Source organism: Curcuma longa, chromosome 21, assembly GCF_044706935.1.
Source record: "Curcuma longa cultivar G26 ecotype Majalengka, Jawa Barat chromosome 21, ITB_CL_G26_1.1, whole genome shotgun sequence".
NCBI lineage: Eukaryota > Viridiplantae > Streptophyta > Magnoliopsida > Zingiberales > Zingiberaceae > Curcuma > Curcuma longa.
In genome coordinates, this window is record NC_133881.1 from 3,513,529 (window position 1) to 3,529,126 (window position 15,598).

The 15,598-nt window shown below is 44.2% G+C and overlaps 3 protein-coding genes and 1 pseudogene across 3 annotated transcripts; 2 read left to right on the top strand and 2 right to left on the bottom strand.

Moving 5' to 3' along the window:
- Positions 1–309: 309 nt before the first annotated feature.
- On the top strand, positions 310–3,935 carry LOC141815322 (putative protein phosphatase 2C 60). Its single transcript, XM_074703257.1, has 4 exons — positions 310–1,079; positions 1,583–1,950; positions 2,460–2,696; positions 3,554–3,935. The coding sequence occupies exons 1-4, from the start codon at positions 761–763 to the stop codon at positions 3,818–3,820; spliced, it is 1,191 nt and encodes a 396-aa protein (XP_074559358.1). The 5' UTR covers positions 310–760; the 3' UTR covers positions 3,821–3,935.
- A 75-nt stretch (positions 3,936–4,010) lies between these two features.
- On the bottom strand, positions 4,011–6,301 carry LOC141815321 (pentatricopeptide repeat-containing protein At1g20230). The gene has a single exon (XM_074703256.1). It carries the CDS (start codon positions 6,299–6,301, stop codon positions 4,013–4,015), a length of 2,289 nt encoding a protein of 762 aa, XP_074559357.1. The 3' UTR covers positions 4,011–4,012.
- A 2,014-nt stretch (positions 6,302–8,315) lies between these two features.
- Positions 8,316–11,545, top strand: LOC141815697 (uncharacterized; annotated as a pseudogene).
- Positions 11,546–12,022: 477 nt separating this feature from the next.
- LOC141815320 (subtilisin-like protease SBT1.6) lies at positions 12,023–14,550 on the bottom strand. The gene has a single exon (XM_074703255.1). It carries the CDS (start codon positions 14,523–14,525, stop codon positions 12,153–12,155), a length of 2,373 nt encoding a protein of 790 aa, XP_074559356.1. The 5' UTR covers positions 14,526–14,550; the 3' UTR covers positions 12,023–12,152.
- Between the last annotated feature and the right edge of the window lie 1,048 nt (positions 14,551–15,598).

The following is a 15,598-nucleotide window of genomic DNA, read 5'->3' on the forward strand; positions in this document are numbered from 1 at the left end:
AATAAAAAAATAATAATTAACGTGGTAAATATGACCATGATAGCATCATTACATTAACAATTATTTTAATTTTATTTTTCTCCTCTTTTATTTATATTGATATATTCCAATCTGGACGGGCAATTTGTTTGGTTGTGGTGGTGGTGGATCCCACGGGTGGGTCCGGCGCCTCGCTGTCATTGAGCTCTATTTTGTTGGATTCTTATGGCTTCTCTGTCCCTCTTTTGTTTCTTTCGTCTGTTTTTATTTTTTATTTTTTATTTCCTTTCTCCCTCTTCTTACTTCCCCTCCCTCCCTCCCTCCCCCGGATGCCTCGTCCAAATCCAGCCGATCCATCCGCGACCGGAAGCTGCCCGCCTCCTGCTTCCCCATCCCTCATCCATTCCTCGATTCCCCTCTCCTGCTCGCCTGATTCCTCTCTGGCAATCCCTCGCGTCGCCTCGCTTTGCAGCTTTCTTTTGGGCTCCGTCCACCTTTCCTTCGCGGCTTTTGAGATCTGAGGGAGGCACCGAGTGTGGTGGTTCTTCGTCGACGCCGCTTCGGGTCTGAGGACGCGAGGTCGGTTCTTGACATGTGGGAGTGCGCGTTTTGCAGGGATTTTTATGCGTGAATCCGATCCCGGAGGCAGAGGTTCCGATCTGGTGTAGTTTAGCGGATTTTTGTTGTCTTCTTGTGCTTTATGATTGCGGAGAAAGGGGATTCATTGGATAGTGATTTAGCCAACGAGACGGCGGAGGCAATCTGTGAGATGACATGAGGGATGATAGGGAGGTTGATGAATTTCCTCAAGGCCTGCTTCCGGCCGCCCTCGAGCCGCTACGTCAACTCACCTGCAGACTCGTCCGGGCGGCAAGATAGGCTGCTTTGGTACAAGGATGCGGGGCGGCATGTGGGCGGGGAGTTCTCCATGGCCATCGTCCAGGCTAATAACCTAATTGAAGACCAGAGCCAGATTGAATCAGGTTCGCTGAGCTTGAACGAGTGCGGCCCTTTCGGAACCTTCGTGGGCATCTATGATGGACATGGTGGTCCTGAAACTTCCCAGTACATAAACGATCATCTTTTCCATCATCTCAAGAGTAAGGTTCTGAAGCTGGAATCTTTAAGCTGCCTTGCCTCTCTTCCCTGGTTTATCTTGGTCGTTAATCCACATTGTTAATCCTACTGTTTACATCTTTTCTAGTTGAGGTTTTTAGTAATTAAAGGTCTTCGTGTGTTCTTGTTTGGTATGTTGCACATCCTGCAATTTGTTTATCACTCCAGTTACTTTTTTCCTTGACTCATCATTTATTCAATCTACAGACATGATTTGTGATAACTATGATACTGTTTAGCTCATTTCAGTAATCTCTGCCATTTTGTCTCCTATGTTGCTGTATAATCATTTGTAATTTTTTGGCCAATGGATTTATTATGCTCATATAATTACTCCAGTTAATTACTCTTTCTGTATATTTCTTGTAAGCTAGTATAGAGCATTCTGCATTTGTGGATGATTCAAACGTGTTAAATAGCCAATTCTTTACACCAACTATCATCAGAGAAATGCATGACATCTTATATTCCACATGATGTTTGATAGGATTTGCATCAGAGGAACATACAATGTCAGCTGATATAATACGAAAGGCGTTCCAAGCTACAGAAGAAGGCTTTTTGTCTCTTGTCACTAGACAATGGCCTGTGAAACCTCAGATCGCAGCCGTTGGCTCTTGCTGTTTGGTTGGTGTAATCAGTGGAGGAACATTGTATATTGCAAATCTTGGGGACTCCCGTGCTGTTTTAGGCAGACTTGTGAGTGCCACTGGAGAAGTTCTAGCACTCCAGTTATCAGAAGAGCACAATGCAGCAATTGAGTCAGTTAGACAAGAATTGCAGTCCTTGCATCCTGATGACCCACAGATTGTCGTTCTAAAGCACAATGTTTGGCGTGTCAAAGGAATCATACAGGCAAGTGGTTTCGTTAGTTGCATCTTGCAATAAACCAAAAAGGTAAATTTTGCTGTTAACTTCACATATTGGACCACCTTTAGTAGCACTTAGCACCACAATTGGTAGTAATCGAGCCAAAACTAAATTAGTGGGTTCAGTCACTATTTTTGGAAATCTAAAATTGAATTTTTATTGTCCTTTTAGTTTTACATCAGCCCCATAACTATTCTTTTGGCATATTACTTGTACTCCAACAAGATAGAATGATTATTCTAAAAGTTTTTAAAGAAAAAACTATGATCACAGACAAAGTAGTTTATGCATTAAAATAGTGCTTGAGTGAAACAAGTGAAGAAAAAGAAAGTAGCATAATGTGCTTTTACAAATAATGACAAATTCATGTTTGTATTAATACAATAAACCATCACAAGGTTGTATATTATACAGTGTGTATGTACTAGGGCTCACCTTCTTGGGAGTTGGTTATGTTACCCTTGATTTCTCAGCCTTTATGATCTTGGTTGCAGATCTCTAGATCTATTGGAGATGTCTACCTCAAGAAAACAGAGTTTAACCGCGAGCCCTTATTTCCAAAGTTTCGCCTTAAAGAGCCATTTGCTAGACCAATTCTAGGTTCTGAGCCATCAATTCTTGTACAAACATTGCAGCTGGAAGATCAGTTTGTTATATTTGCCTCAGATGGTCTTTGGGAGCATCTAAGCAATCAGGAGGCAGTTGATATTGTTCAAAAGAATCCTCGCAATGTATGTTTCTTATCATAAAGTATTCGTGTATTTCTCAGTCAATTGCCATTTAAGACTTCTACATTCAGAAAGAAGTTGAGTTCCTAATAATTTAAAACTAATCACTACTCATTCTAAATTGTGTTTGCAAAATTTTTTAAATGGCCATGTTCTATTTTTCATGTTAGTGTGTTGGCTACCTTCTTTCATGTATATACTTACAATAGTTGTGAGCATCCAGTGCTAATCTTTCAGCAAATATATAATGTTCTTCATTTGTTTAAGAGGAATAATAAAATATTCCATTTGGTTTAGTACATTCTCCTACAATCTTCCTGCATTTCTACTTGGACCACTAGAACTTCATGCTTTATTCTGAAATGGATTGATAGCTGCAGCTAGGTAGTTCCCACATTTCCTTTTACTTTGGATAATATATTCCATTCCATAGTACACTACCATATTGTATTGTGCAAGAGAAATGTCTCTAGGTTCATCCAAATGAATAACATTTATTTGTGTGGCCGGATCCTGGTGAAGTATTTTAATGATGCATTTGGTTCATAGTGCCAGCTAGAATCAAACAAAATATTTTACATGGGGATGCTTTATCAATGTGAAAATTATTCCTTCTCTTTTCTTTGCAATATTCTAATGAACCATTATAAGAGTAATTATTACATATTTCTATGTTATTCCATGAACCAAACTAAAGATCACTTATTCTTTCTTTTGCTTTTTTGTCCCGCTCGCTATATTTCATTCTGTGGTATAATTTTTTGTGAGGTTTTTTTTTTGCTCCCCAATTTATAACTTTAGTCTCAGAAGTACTTATCGAGTTAATTATTAACTTTGTTACATGTCATCAATACTCGCAGGGAAGTGCACGAAGGCTTGTTAAAACTGCACTACAAGAAGCAGCGAAGAAAAGAGAGATGAGGTACTCGGATCTGAAGAAGATTGATAAAGGCGTTCGCCGACATTTCCATGATGACATTACCATCATCATCTTGTTCCTTGATTCTAACCTCATTAGCATGGCCAGCTCTAACAGAGGTCCCAGCTTGTCACTAAGAGGTGGTACGACACTGCCTCCATCTTCTTCTTCTTCTTCTTCTTCGACTTATGGGAATGGCGGATTCTAATTCGTTTAACTGAAGGCAGGTTGAGTGAGCCATATGTTTATGTTCTAAAGTAAAGTGGGGTGGTCTCAATTTTGTTTGCAATCAACTACTCTCCTGCTAACAATGTCATGCTCATTAGGAGATATGTTATTCTTTTTATTTTCTGCACAGAAGAGATTCCTGATCTCTTCCTGGGAACGCAAAAGAGTTTGGTCACCAATAATCACCACAAGAACAACTTCCATCCTCGAAGCGATGATACCGGTTCGTATCTCTCACAAGGATCTCCCTGCCCTCGAACATGGAAATGAACTTCATCGCAGCATGGCAGTCTCCACAGATGCGAAGATTCTTGATCACCCGAAGCGAAGTCCCCGCTGGAGTGCTTATGAGTCCCAGAGCCACCGCCAACTTCTCACTGTGGCCGCACAGAATGTGCTCTTTGTCCTGCTCCTCGACGTCTTGCAACACGAAGTTGGTGCTCGGGAGGTAGCCCAGTCTCTTCATCTCTTCGCTGAGCTTCTCCAACTTCTCGGTGATTCGGCTCATCTGGGGATGAGACTTGTGGCCAGCCAACAGCATATGAACCTTGTTCCGTATTTCGATCCAACTGCATCCTGGGTTCTTCTTCACGCCCATGGTCTTCATCGTATCCCTCACCCTGTCCACTTCATCCAGCATTCCTTTTGCAGCGTAGATGTTCGAAAGCAGTACGTAGTTTCCGGCATTCGCCGGCTCCAACTCGAACAGTTTCTCTGCTGCAATCTCCGCCAGAGTGACATTGTTATGAACCCTACAGGCACTGAGCAATGCTCCCCACACACAGCCATCAGGCTCGACTTGCATCTTTCTTATCAGTTCATAAGCCTCGTCCAACCTTCCTGCTCGGCCGAGAAGGCTCACCATGCACGCGTAATGCTCGATGCTGGCTGTGATCCCATGCTCTCTCTGCATCTCGTCGAAGTACCGCTCTCCGTCCTCTGTTAGCCCAGCTTGGCTACAGGCAGAGAGCACGCAGACGAAGGTGATGGAGTCTGGCTTCTGCCGGTTTCGCTTCATGGAGAGGAGCAGCTCAATCGCATCCTTCACCTTCCCGTGCATCGCGTATCCTCCGACGATCGCGTTCCAGGAGACGATGTTCCTCGATGGCATTGCGTCGAACACGACCCGAGCATCGGTGATTCGGCCGCATTTGGCATACATGTCCACCAAGGAGCTACCCACGTACACATCCACCAGGATGCCCTTTCGAAGAGAGAAGCAGTGAGCAGATTTGCCCTGCAACAAGGCGGCGACATTTCCACAAGCAGGTAACAGGCAAGGGATGGTCACTGCGTTCGGTTCCACCCCTGCACTCTGCATCCGTCTAAAGAGCTGCAGAGCATCCATGTCCTTCCCGTTCTGTGAGCAACAAGCTACAATTGACGTCCAAGACACTACATTTAGTTCGACGCCTTGCGCTTGGAACTCGGCAAACGCCTTCAAGGCGTTGTCGACGCGGCCATTCCTCGAGAGTCCGGCGAGCAAAGCATTGCGGGAACCGACGTCCGGCAAGGTCACCGTATCAAAGACTCGGATCATCTCGTCGGCGCAACCGCATTTGCCATACATGTCGAGGAGAGCGCTCACCACGGAGCTGTTGGCTTCCAACCTCGTCTTGATTACGTATCCATGAATCTGACTACCCATCGTGAGATCCTCCACGTCGCTGGCGGCTGACAGGGTGCTCGAAACGGAGACCTCGTCCAGTTCAAAGCCCTCGGAGTGCATCCTCCGCAGCAGAGGCAGAGTCTCGTGAGGCCGCCCACTGCGGTTCAACCCCACAATCAATCCATTGAAAGTGATCAAATTCGGTTCGGCGCCGGAACTCCGCATCCTGTCGAGCATCTGGAAAGCCTCCCCTGTGCGACCGTGGGTCGCGCAGCCAGCGATCATGGCGCTCCAGACCACGATACTCTTCTCGGGCATTTCGTCGAACACCTGGTACGCGTCGGCCACTGCGGCACACTTGAGATACATGTCGACGAGGGCGGAGGCGACGAAGGGATCAGAGGAGATCCCTCCAACGAGGGAAAGAGCGTGGAGCTGCCGGCCGATGGGGAGGGAATGGAGTGCGGCGCAGGCCTTGAGAGCGACGGGGAGGACGAAGGGATCGGGAGGGAGGCGAAGAGAGAGCATGCAGGGAAGAAGAGATAGCGCAGCAGAGAAGAGGCGCGAGCGGACGAGGACGGAAATAACGCCGGAGAAGGCGAAGGGGTCAGGACGAGTAAGGGACCTCGAGAGTAACTCCACATCGGCTACGCAGCGATGGCCGGCGTAGAACGCGAGGAGCTTGGCGGTGTGGCGGGCATCGCCGGCGACGATGCCGCACTTGAGGAGGCCAGCGTGCGCCTGCCGCGTCGGCGACAGCGAAGGAAGCGAGCTTTGGAACAGGAATTCGACTGCTGCTAACATGCACGACGAAATGCCTCTGTGAGACAAACTACAAGAAACCATGACCATTTATCGCCTGCAGCCTTTATTACTATCGTCAACAATTCTCAAACCATTCGATTTCTCGCTAGAATTCCCTCAAAAGAGAGTATGGATCCCCATTCACAGTCCTCGGTTCCACCCTTCTTCCGCCATCTTCTCCAGCCGGTATATGGCCGTCCTGCTGCTCACGCTGCCGTAGTATGTATCTTACGAGGGTCTACTTGGGCCCACTTTTATGGGCCGAAGCCCAATACGGTTTCTACCTTGTTCAGTATAGCTGGCCCATCAGGATGCATGGCCCAGTACATCACGATGAAGTTGATGCGCACGTGTTCCTTCGCCGTCAGCTCTTTGCAGAAATCTCCCACGTGGTCACGTGGTCACCTGTCACGTGGTCTAATTCGTGCACATGCCAATATTCACAGGAGAATGGCTTGGGGAGGAAACGATCCATTAATATTAATGTAGATTGCAAATCTCACATTTTGGAAAAGAAAATGACAAGAGATAATTTATCAAAATTCAATTTTTAAATATATAGTAATTTCAATAAAGTCATGCTTGAGAAATAAATTTTATTAATATAAATTGCTTTTCGACTGACGATTTCAAACCAAAACAAATAGAAAATTTTAAAAATAATTTTCCATCTCTAACTACAAATCAAACATTAACTTTGGAGCAAAAATTAAAAAAAAAGACATCCCACATTTAAGGAATTATTAAATCAATATTTCTTTTATAAAAACTGTCAAATGGACACCCATTATATTTTTTTTATCAATAGGATATTTTTACTTTCAGATTCGTTGATATAATATTTCACTTTAATTTAAATTATTATACATAAAATATTTTTATATCAAAATATTTTTATCAACTTTAACAAAATTATTTTAACTTAGTCAAAATCACTTAAGAATTTTTATATTAACTTTTTAATCTCTACTATAATACTATAACAACAAATATAATATTATTATAATATTATAGCAATTATCTTTAAAAAAATGATAAATCTCAGTTAGCCCCATTGACTATCTCTAAGTTAAAATGGGGTAATTTTAATCAAATTAATAAAGAATATTTTTGGTCCGATCCCATGAAAATTTTCCACTGGCCACCAGAGTAAATCGAGAAGTGCACGCAGCGGCCAGTCCAGACGCCTAGCATCCTTTCGGTCAGTCCAGACACTCAGCATTCTTTGATTGCGCTCTCCATTTAGAGAAAAATTCTTAAAAAACAAATACGCTGTAGTTGGGGATCTAGATACCTGAGTGACAACCTAAATATCCTACCGTGGCACCATTGCCTCGGGGACAACAATTATCTAAAATAAAAGATAAATCTCAGTCAGTCTTATGGATTATCAAAAAAATAATAATAATAAAACTTATTTCCTTGGGGGTAAAATCTTTTATTTTGTAAAATTTCTTAATTAAAATTTCGTCCTACCTCATAACATTGGCCATGCTTATCATATTCCATCAAGTTTCCCCACCGACCATCAGGATAAATCGGAAAGCGCATACGGCAGCCAATCCGGATGCCCAGCATCGATTTGGGGTGTAAGGAAGGGAAGGAAATGTGAAAACATATTTTGATTGCGTTCCCCATAAAATATGAAAGAAAATCTTACAAATACGCCATAACATAGTCGGGATCAAACCGTGAGTTAACCTTCGTCGAATCACAATCCGGATATCCGTACCGTTACATCATTATCCTGAGGATAATAATTATCTAAAAATAATAAATCTCAGTAATTTCGATTGACGAATTCATCCACGAGACAGCAATTATCTATAGTTGCTGTAATAACTAATACAATGTTGCAAACGTGTAATAATTACTTAATTTCTACGTGTAAAGTGGAATCGGAAAGCCTAAATGTGTTCCAGAGGAATAACATAACGCAAACCCCCCTTACCGATCGCCCTCCGCCCTCCGCCCTCCGCCCTCCGCCCTCCCTCTCGCGGATTCCTCACTTTCGCCTCCTCCGCCGTAACCGCGATCGCGGCGAGGCCTGCTCTCGAAGTCGAAGGATTTGATTGCGTCGAGATGGAAGCGATAATAAGGGCTGCGCAGCGTCACCTCATCCAATCCGTCCTCCGCCGCGACTTCCCTCCTCACCCGTTATCTTCCTTCTCGGCCGTCGCTGCCCCGAGGACCGTGCCGAAGGCCGCCCTTTTCGCCAGCGGATCTGATTTAACGATAACGCATTGGTCGAGACGGTGCCTTTCACCTCCACCTTTCGCTGCGTCGAAGACCTTCCCCGTTGGCTCGGCCGGCGACCTTCTCGTTGGCTCTCGTGACCATGGCGGAGGCCAAGGAGCAACACTCTCCCGAGCGGATTCCCAGGGGGATGAGGCTTGCCCCTTCTGCAATAAGGCCAAGGGTAATCATTTATCTTTAGGTTTTAGTATCTTTAGTAAGCACCATAATTAGGTGATCTACAATTACTGTTTCTTGGCTCAGGGCAATCTTCCTTTCCAATATCTAGTTAAGTTTGTTCACATAACTGTCCTGTTTTGGATTCAGTTAAGCAGGCATTCAACAAGTGTCCTTGGTTGCTGGTCTACACTTTGGATTTGATATAACATTGCTTTCCATCACAGTGTGTGTTGTATCTTTTAATCAATTGCTGCTATTTTCCAGCATTTCTTGACTATCATGATATACGATACAAAATTGTGGAGGTGAATCCTTTAAGTAAGGAGATAGAGTGGCCTGATTATAAGAAAGTTCCAATACTGGTTGTGGATGGGGAGCAGCTAATTAATTCATCAGGTTATTTTGATTGTTCTTTCTTTGTAATAAATTAACTGAATCAAATTAAGGGCTGGTTTTGTTATTTGAGACATAGGAATATGGTAGTTGGCTAGCAAGATTTACCAATACTTCATTCGGTTCTTTTCTGCAGATATAGTGAGAAACTTGGATTTCAGGTTGCATCCTGAGAAAGTCACTGATGACGAAGAGGCAAAATGGATTAGGTATGATTTCACCTAGTGAGCTACTCTTCAATCAACAAAATAAGAAGGGAAAAATTGGAATAAGAGTGCAAGAATAACTTAATTAGACGATTCAGCTAACATTGTTTATGTGCATAGCAGCAAGAAAGACCTTTCATTAAAACATTCAAACAGAGAGAGCATAATTGGACTGAATCAAGAAAGTTCATCACAATCCTTTTGTATGAATAAGTTCAGTCACACAGCCTATCAATCTTAATGGCGTGAGCACTAAAAATACTGCAGGAAAACTTAGAAAAGGTCTATATGATTTTGTACATACTGAGACTTGCAAGCTATCTTGAGGATTGGATCATTTATTGATGATCAGTAAGAGTTCAACGACATTATATTACTTTGATTGTTTATGGGATTTTTTTTCCTTCTCATTGTAGGTGGGTTGATGATCACCTTGTTCATATGTTGGCACCAAACATTTACAGAACAACTTCAGAGGCGCTGGAATCTTTTGATTACACAGCTAACATTGGTAAGTTTGTACTATAAGTGTTAAATGTTCATAGATAGTGCTTCATGCAATACTTGAGCTCACTACGTAATACATGTCAGATGACAACTTATCTTTCATAAGGTAAATATACATTGGATTAGAAGAATTATAATCACAGTTTCACTTGCATTGTCTGAAGTCTTAAATATAAGCAAAAAACATATGAACAACTGTCATTTAAAACAACTAGATGGCAGCCCACGCGCATGGCAGGTGAAATGGGAGAGCATTTTAACAAGATTTTGCAAGTATTTTTTCATATTTATATATAATTTTTGAACTCGACATAAAACAATTTTAGCAAGTTGTGGCACTCAGTCTTGAGGCACAAGTAGATGGTGAATGAGTTGTTGAGTGTTTGAAGGAAATTCTTTATCAGTAACAAATTGCATTCGTGTTTGCTGAGTTGGAGGTTGTCAATTTGTGTAAGTTGGTTTCTATGGAAAACTTCAAGAGGTAAGATGGAAAATTTGAGTAACCTTAGAATTTAGTGGTCAAATGAAAAAAATGGTAAACTTCAGAGGTGCAAAGTGAAAAATTAGAATATTGGGGGTTAAAATAAAATATTCAAGTTTGACATTAAGATTCTAAAAACTGAAAATAACACAAAATAGTACATAAAAATAAAATAATAGTATATCCTCCATGTGAGGCACTATGAAGAACAAACCTTGAGAACGCAAACTGTTAATGATGTATATAATTGACAATAAGTAATCTTCAATGCAGCTATATCAAGATAAATCCCAACATCATCAATTATGTTTATATAATTTTGTCCTCCAACCCAAGCATCGCATAGGTAATTTAAAACATTGTGTTTATATAATTTTGTATAATCATGCAGTATTTAGTTTTATCATGAGATAGCTTTAAAGCCAGAAAAAAAATTGGTACACTAATTGAGTGCTTAAAAGTATGTCTTGGCAAAATAGATTTCCAGTAGAATTTAGGCAAATGGGTATACATACAAGTTGCAAATGCCACCTTCTGTACGTTTTGTAGTTGGAGTTTGGTGTCTCTTAAACTTATTCTACATTCAACAAATTTGTCGGCATGTGAAATACACATTTTGAAGCAAATATTTTATCATCTTTAGTGATCATTTTCAGCAGTGCCTTTGGTATTTTGTACTGCGATACTTGTTCTCGCAGATTTGTCAATTACAGTTTGTAACCTTATCCTCTCGTAATCTATCAATTGCAAACTGCAAGTTTAACCTCAATAAGCAACGGTGTTGGTGTGGCACCAGGAAATTTCACTACTACAGAGAGACTCGCTGTGAAATATGCAGGAGCAGCAATCATGTTCGTGGTGTCCAAGAAACTCAAGAAGAAATATGGCATTACAGATGAACGTACCTCGTTGTATGAAGCTGCAGAAACATGGATCACAGCTCTTAATGGCAGAGATTTTCTAGGTGGGTAGGCCTCAAGCATTCAATTTATCTTGAAATGAAAAAACAAAAAAAAAATCTCTATTTGTCTGATTGTATTCATTCCCTACTGTAATCCATTACTTCCCACCAGGTAGATCAAGGCCGAACTTGGCAGACCTTGCTGTTTTTCACGTTTAACCTCCAGAGTCACCTCCGCAACAAGCTAAGTACGCGTGCCATGCAACGCCAAGATTTGATTTTGCTTCGATCGAAAAGAAGCAAGTTTTTCTTTATCGTACAACGAATTATTGCGGCAGGTGGGCTCTAATTGACCGTCAAATGACGACCAAGACTCCTAATACGAAATTTCTAACTCCGTTCTATTGTTTCTTTTTTTCTACCAGTTTGGCGTCTGATTAGAGGCAACTTAAATGCTGCATCTTATCATAATATCGTAGTTCCAAATCAATCGATCTGGAAATAAATTGACACAAGAGTCAAAGAGAGAAGAAATATATTGCTAATCAAAACCAAACAGGTGTTGAGCATATTCTAAAGAAATGATCAATGGTCTAAAATACTAGTTTTGTCTGCATGGAAGAGCCAACGCACAGTGCTTGTGCACTCATTGTTAATAATTCAGGGTATGCAACAGAGACAGTTGAGTTGATGACAGTATGACACTGCCTATGTTTAGTCTGCTAATTATAAACATTCCATCAAAACCTATACCTACTGATGGAATCAAAGACTTCCACCCAAAACATTTTCTTGTTGTTCTCCTTATTTGAAATTTTGAACTTTCATATATTATAAGGGGGGTGATTTCATATATTATGGGAGTGTAGTAGATTCCACTAAATAACATACATTAAATCGATCCAAACCAGCAGGTCTAATTAACAAATAAACCCGGTTAACCTAAAAAGCATCGAGAATTACCTTGACTTGGAGCTTTGCTTGACCGTTACAGTCCTACAGCGGTTGCATCCATGAAAGCACGATCGGGCTGCGAACCTGATGCGCCCCATCCGACCACACCAAGTAACCGTATTGCCCCCCTCCGTCACTCCCGGCCGCCGCCGCCGACGACGACGACGTGGCAGTCACAGTCACGGAGAAGCTCTGTTTCCGCACGCCGGCCGTGAAAACCAGCTTCCTTGGCCTCACATCGACGGCCAGTCCGTGACTGGCCTCCACCTCCACCCTCGAACGGTACACCGCCGACGCTTCCGCCCCCACGTTCGTCGCCGTCCGCCTCACCGTCCTGCTCTGGTTCTTCGTGGCAGACACTCCGTCGAACGCCACGGATATGGACGGGTAGTTGAGGTCCTCCATGGTCGGCTTCTTGGCAGGGCATGCCACTGGTACATGGGTGATCACCTGTACCGTCCTCGGATCGTAGCCGATGGAGCAGAGGAAAGCAACGTAGTCCTTGTCTGATAGATCGTAGACGAGGCCTGGATTCATGGCCCGACCCAGGTTTAGATGCCCAGCTCCAAAGTCCAACGGCGTCGCTGGCTTCCCAGTTAACTCGTCCGTCAGAGGACGCCGGAGGTTGTCGGTGATGCTCGCTGTGGTCATCATCGCTGATCGGATCGCCGCTGGGCTCCAGTCGGGATGGGCGGACTTCAGCAGAGCCGCTGCGCCGCTGACGTGCGGACACGCCATGGAGGTGCCTGAGAGGATGTTGAACTCCGTCCTCCGGCCGTCGGAGTCTAGGCCGGTTGGTCCAGTTGCTCCGGTCCACGCTGCGAGGATGTTCACCCCGGGAGCGATTATGTCTGGCTTGAGGACAGCCGGAGCGATGCCATTGGGACCTCGGCCGGAGAAGGACGCCACCACCGGGGCCGGCCTCACGCCCACCACTGTGCCCTTGAACTGGATGGTGGCCGTAGGAGCAGCAGCGGAGACTGCATAGGTCTTGATGGCTTCGCCCTCGGTGGAGCCGACGGCGCAGGCAGGAAGGATATGAGAGTCGCCGACGAGACCCTCTCCATTAGAAGGGCTGTTGGCTAGGATCATCCCAACACCGCCCGCTTCCTTCACCACGAGTCCCTTCGCCACCCGCGGGCTGCTGCCGCGGTCGCAGATCACGATCTTGCCGGCGACCAACTTGGGGTCTAGGGAGTTCTCCATACAGAGGGAGGCGGAGAGGCCGCTGGATTTGCCTGGGTAGACAAGCGGGTAAGCAGATCCGTTGAGTGGCTTCCCCGAGTAGAGGGAGACGCCAGAGAGACGTCGGCCGTTGCCGAGCAAAATGTCAGCCGGAAAGTTGCGGTCGATGGTGCCAGCACCAACGGTGGTGAGCCAAGGGGCAAGGTTGGTGACGGACATGGAGATCGGACCATCGTTGCCAGCTGAGGAGGCAACGAAAACGCCACGGAAGACGGCGCCGTACGAACCGATGGCGATAGGATCGAGATAGAAAGGCGAGGCCATGCCATCTCCACCACCGATGGAGACGGAGATGACGTCCACACCGTCAGCAACAGCGCGATCGAATCCGGCGAGGATGTCGGAATCGAGACATCCGGAGCCCTTCCAGCAAACCTTGTAGGCAGCCACGCGAGCCTTCGGCGCGACGCCCTTGGCAATGCCTTCAGCGTAGCCAGCCATGCTCGCGTCAAAAGCGTGGCGGCCGGCGGCGGTCGAGGCGGTGTGCGTACCATGGCCATCGGCGTCGCGGGGGGAGCGCGACTCAACCGTTTCGTTGATTCCGGCGCCGCCGCCACCGACGAAGGCTGCATCGTGCCCCTTGGAGAAGAACCTGGCTCCGATGAGCTTGCGATTGCAGAGAGACGCCGGAAATCCAGGGCCCGTCTCGCAGGCGCCACGCCACCGCGAAGGCACGGGGCCGAGGTTGCGGTCCGAGAAACTGCGACGCTCGGGCCAAACGCCGGTGTCAAGCACGCCGACTATCACATCAGATCCGTAGTCAGAATCGGACCAGAGCCCAACCTGGTTGCGTAGGCCGAGGAACTGCGGGGAGCGGGTGGTGTCGGGGTGGCGAACGCGGTCCTCGAAGACGGCGAGCACATTAGGGTGCGCCGCGAGGGCGGCGGCGCGGATCTCAGAGAGTGAGGCAGAGAAGCCGTGGAAAACGGTGTCGTAGACATGGAGGAGAGGGAGCGGATCGGCGGCGCCGATGGAGAAGGCCGCGGAGGCGTACCAGTGTGCCAGAGTAGGGAAGACCGAGGGCTTCGCGAGATGGTCGACGCGGAAGATGTAGGTCTTCTTCCTCGAGGCCCCAGAGGCGAAGACGGTTGCCTCGGCCATCCCCACCGCCGCCGCCGCCGCCGCCATTAGGGCGAGGATGAGGAGCAGCAAGGAAGAGGGGGAAGCCATGGAACAGGTGTTCGATGTGGGTCAAGCGTGGGCAGTGGAGTGGAGTGGAGTGGCCACTCTTCACGGGTATATTTTTATATAAATGAACAATTCGTGTGGGGGTGTGTGTTGATGAGGTTTAATTTTTTTTTTTGTTTTTTTTAAAGAATAAATAAATAAATAGTTTTCGAGGTTTAAATGTTTCACCATGAGTTATTTTAAGGTTTATCCTTTGATTTAATTAGAAGAATGTAGGTAGAAAGGAGGATGTTTCTTTAACTTGGCTATTTGCGTTACATTGAGTGAGGTATGAGTCAATCGAGCCTTCTAGATAGTTATGTAGCTATATGTTCTTTAATTCTATGCTCTAGTTCAAAGATGATTTGATTCGACCAATATAGTTATGTAGCCTTGATTTAAGTGGTTCGTTAATGTGACACAATTATCATATTAAACATGAGATAACCTCTTCTAAAGTATAACAATATCAAGCGTAGGACCAAATTATGGTGGTGGTAATAGATCCGATTTATTTGATTAGAGCATCCATCAATGAATGAAAGTTCCTTGTGCTCGGAAAAAGCTCCTTATGAAGTTTCGAAGGAGAAGTCATTCCTTATTAATTTTTTTAAAAAATGATTTTATAAATATAATTTTGTTTTATGAAATTTTTTTGTTGTTTAATAGTTAAAAATTAACCGTGATTAATTTATTTATTTTTAAATGTTTATAAATACATCTTTAATATTTCATTTTTTCATTTATCATACGATTTTCTACTTCTTTTTTATTATTTTTCATTCTATATTTACATTTTTATTCCATGAATTATGAAGAAATGAATTGACGGAAGATACGAAAGATATAAATGAATAAATAATACTCTGACTAGAAAATATTTGAACTGAGATCATGAAGTCAGATATACTTGTCTTTTCAATGATTATTTTTTTGATGAATTGGTATATTCGATGACGTATTTCGACATCGATTTCAGAATGCAAAGAGAGTTATTCCTTCGCATAGTTTGTCTTAAAAAATCATTCTGAATATTTTCAATGGAGGATCGATGACATGGGAAAAAAAAATTTGTC

Bases quoted from the DNA above. Each gene is read 5' to 3' on its own strand.
- LOC141815322 (XM_074703257.1), top strand. From the start codon at position 761: ATGATAGGGAGGTTGATGAATTTCCTCAAGGCCTGCTTCCGGCCGCCC. The intron at 1,951-2,459 runs GCAAGTGGTTTC...TCTTGGTTGCAG, and splicing joins GTGTCAAAGGAATCATACAG to ATCTCTAGATCTATTGGAGA. The intron at 2,697-3,553 runs GTATGTTTCTTA...CAATACTCGCAG, and splicing joins TTCAAAAGAATCCTCGCAAT to GGAAGTGCACGAAGGCTTGT.
- LOC141815321 (XM_074703256.1), bottom strand. From the start codon at position 6,301: ATGGTCATGGTTTCTTGTAGTTTGTCTCACAGAGGCATTTCGTCGTGC.
- LOC141815320 (XM_074703255.1), bottom strand. From the start codon at position 14,525: ATGGCTTCCCCCTCTTCCTTGCTGCTCCTCATCCTCGCCCTAATGGCG.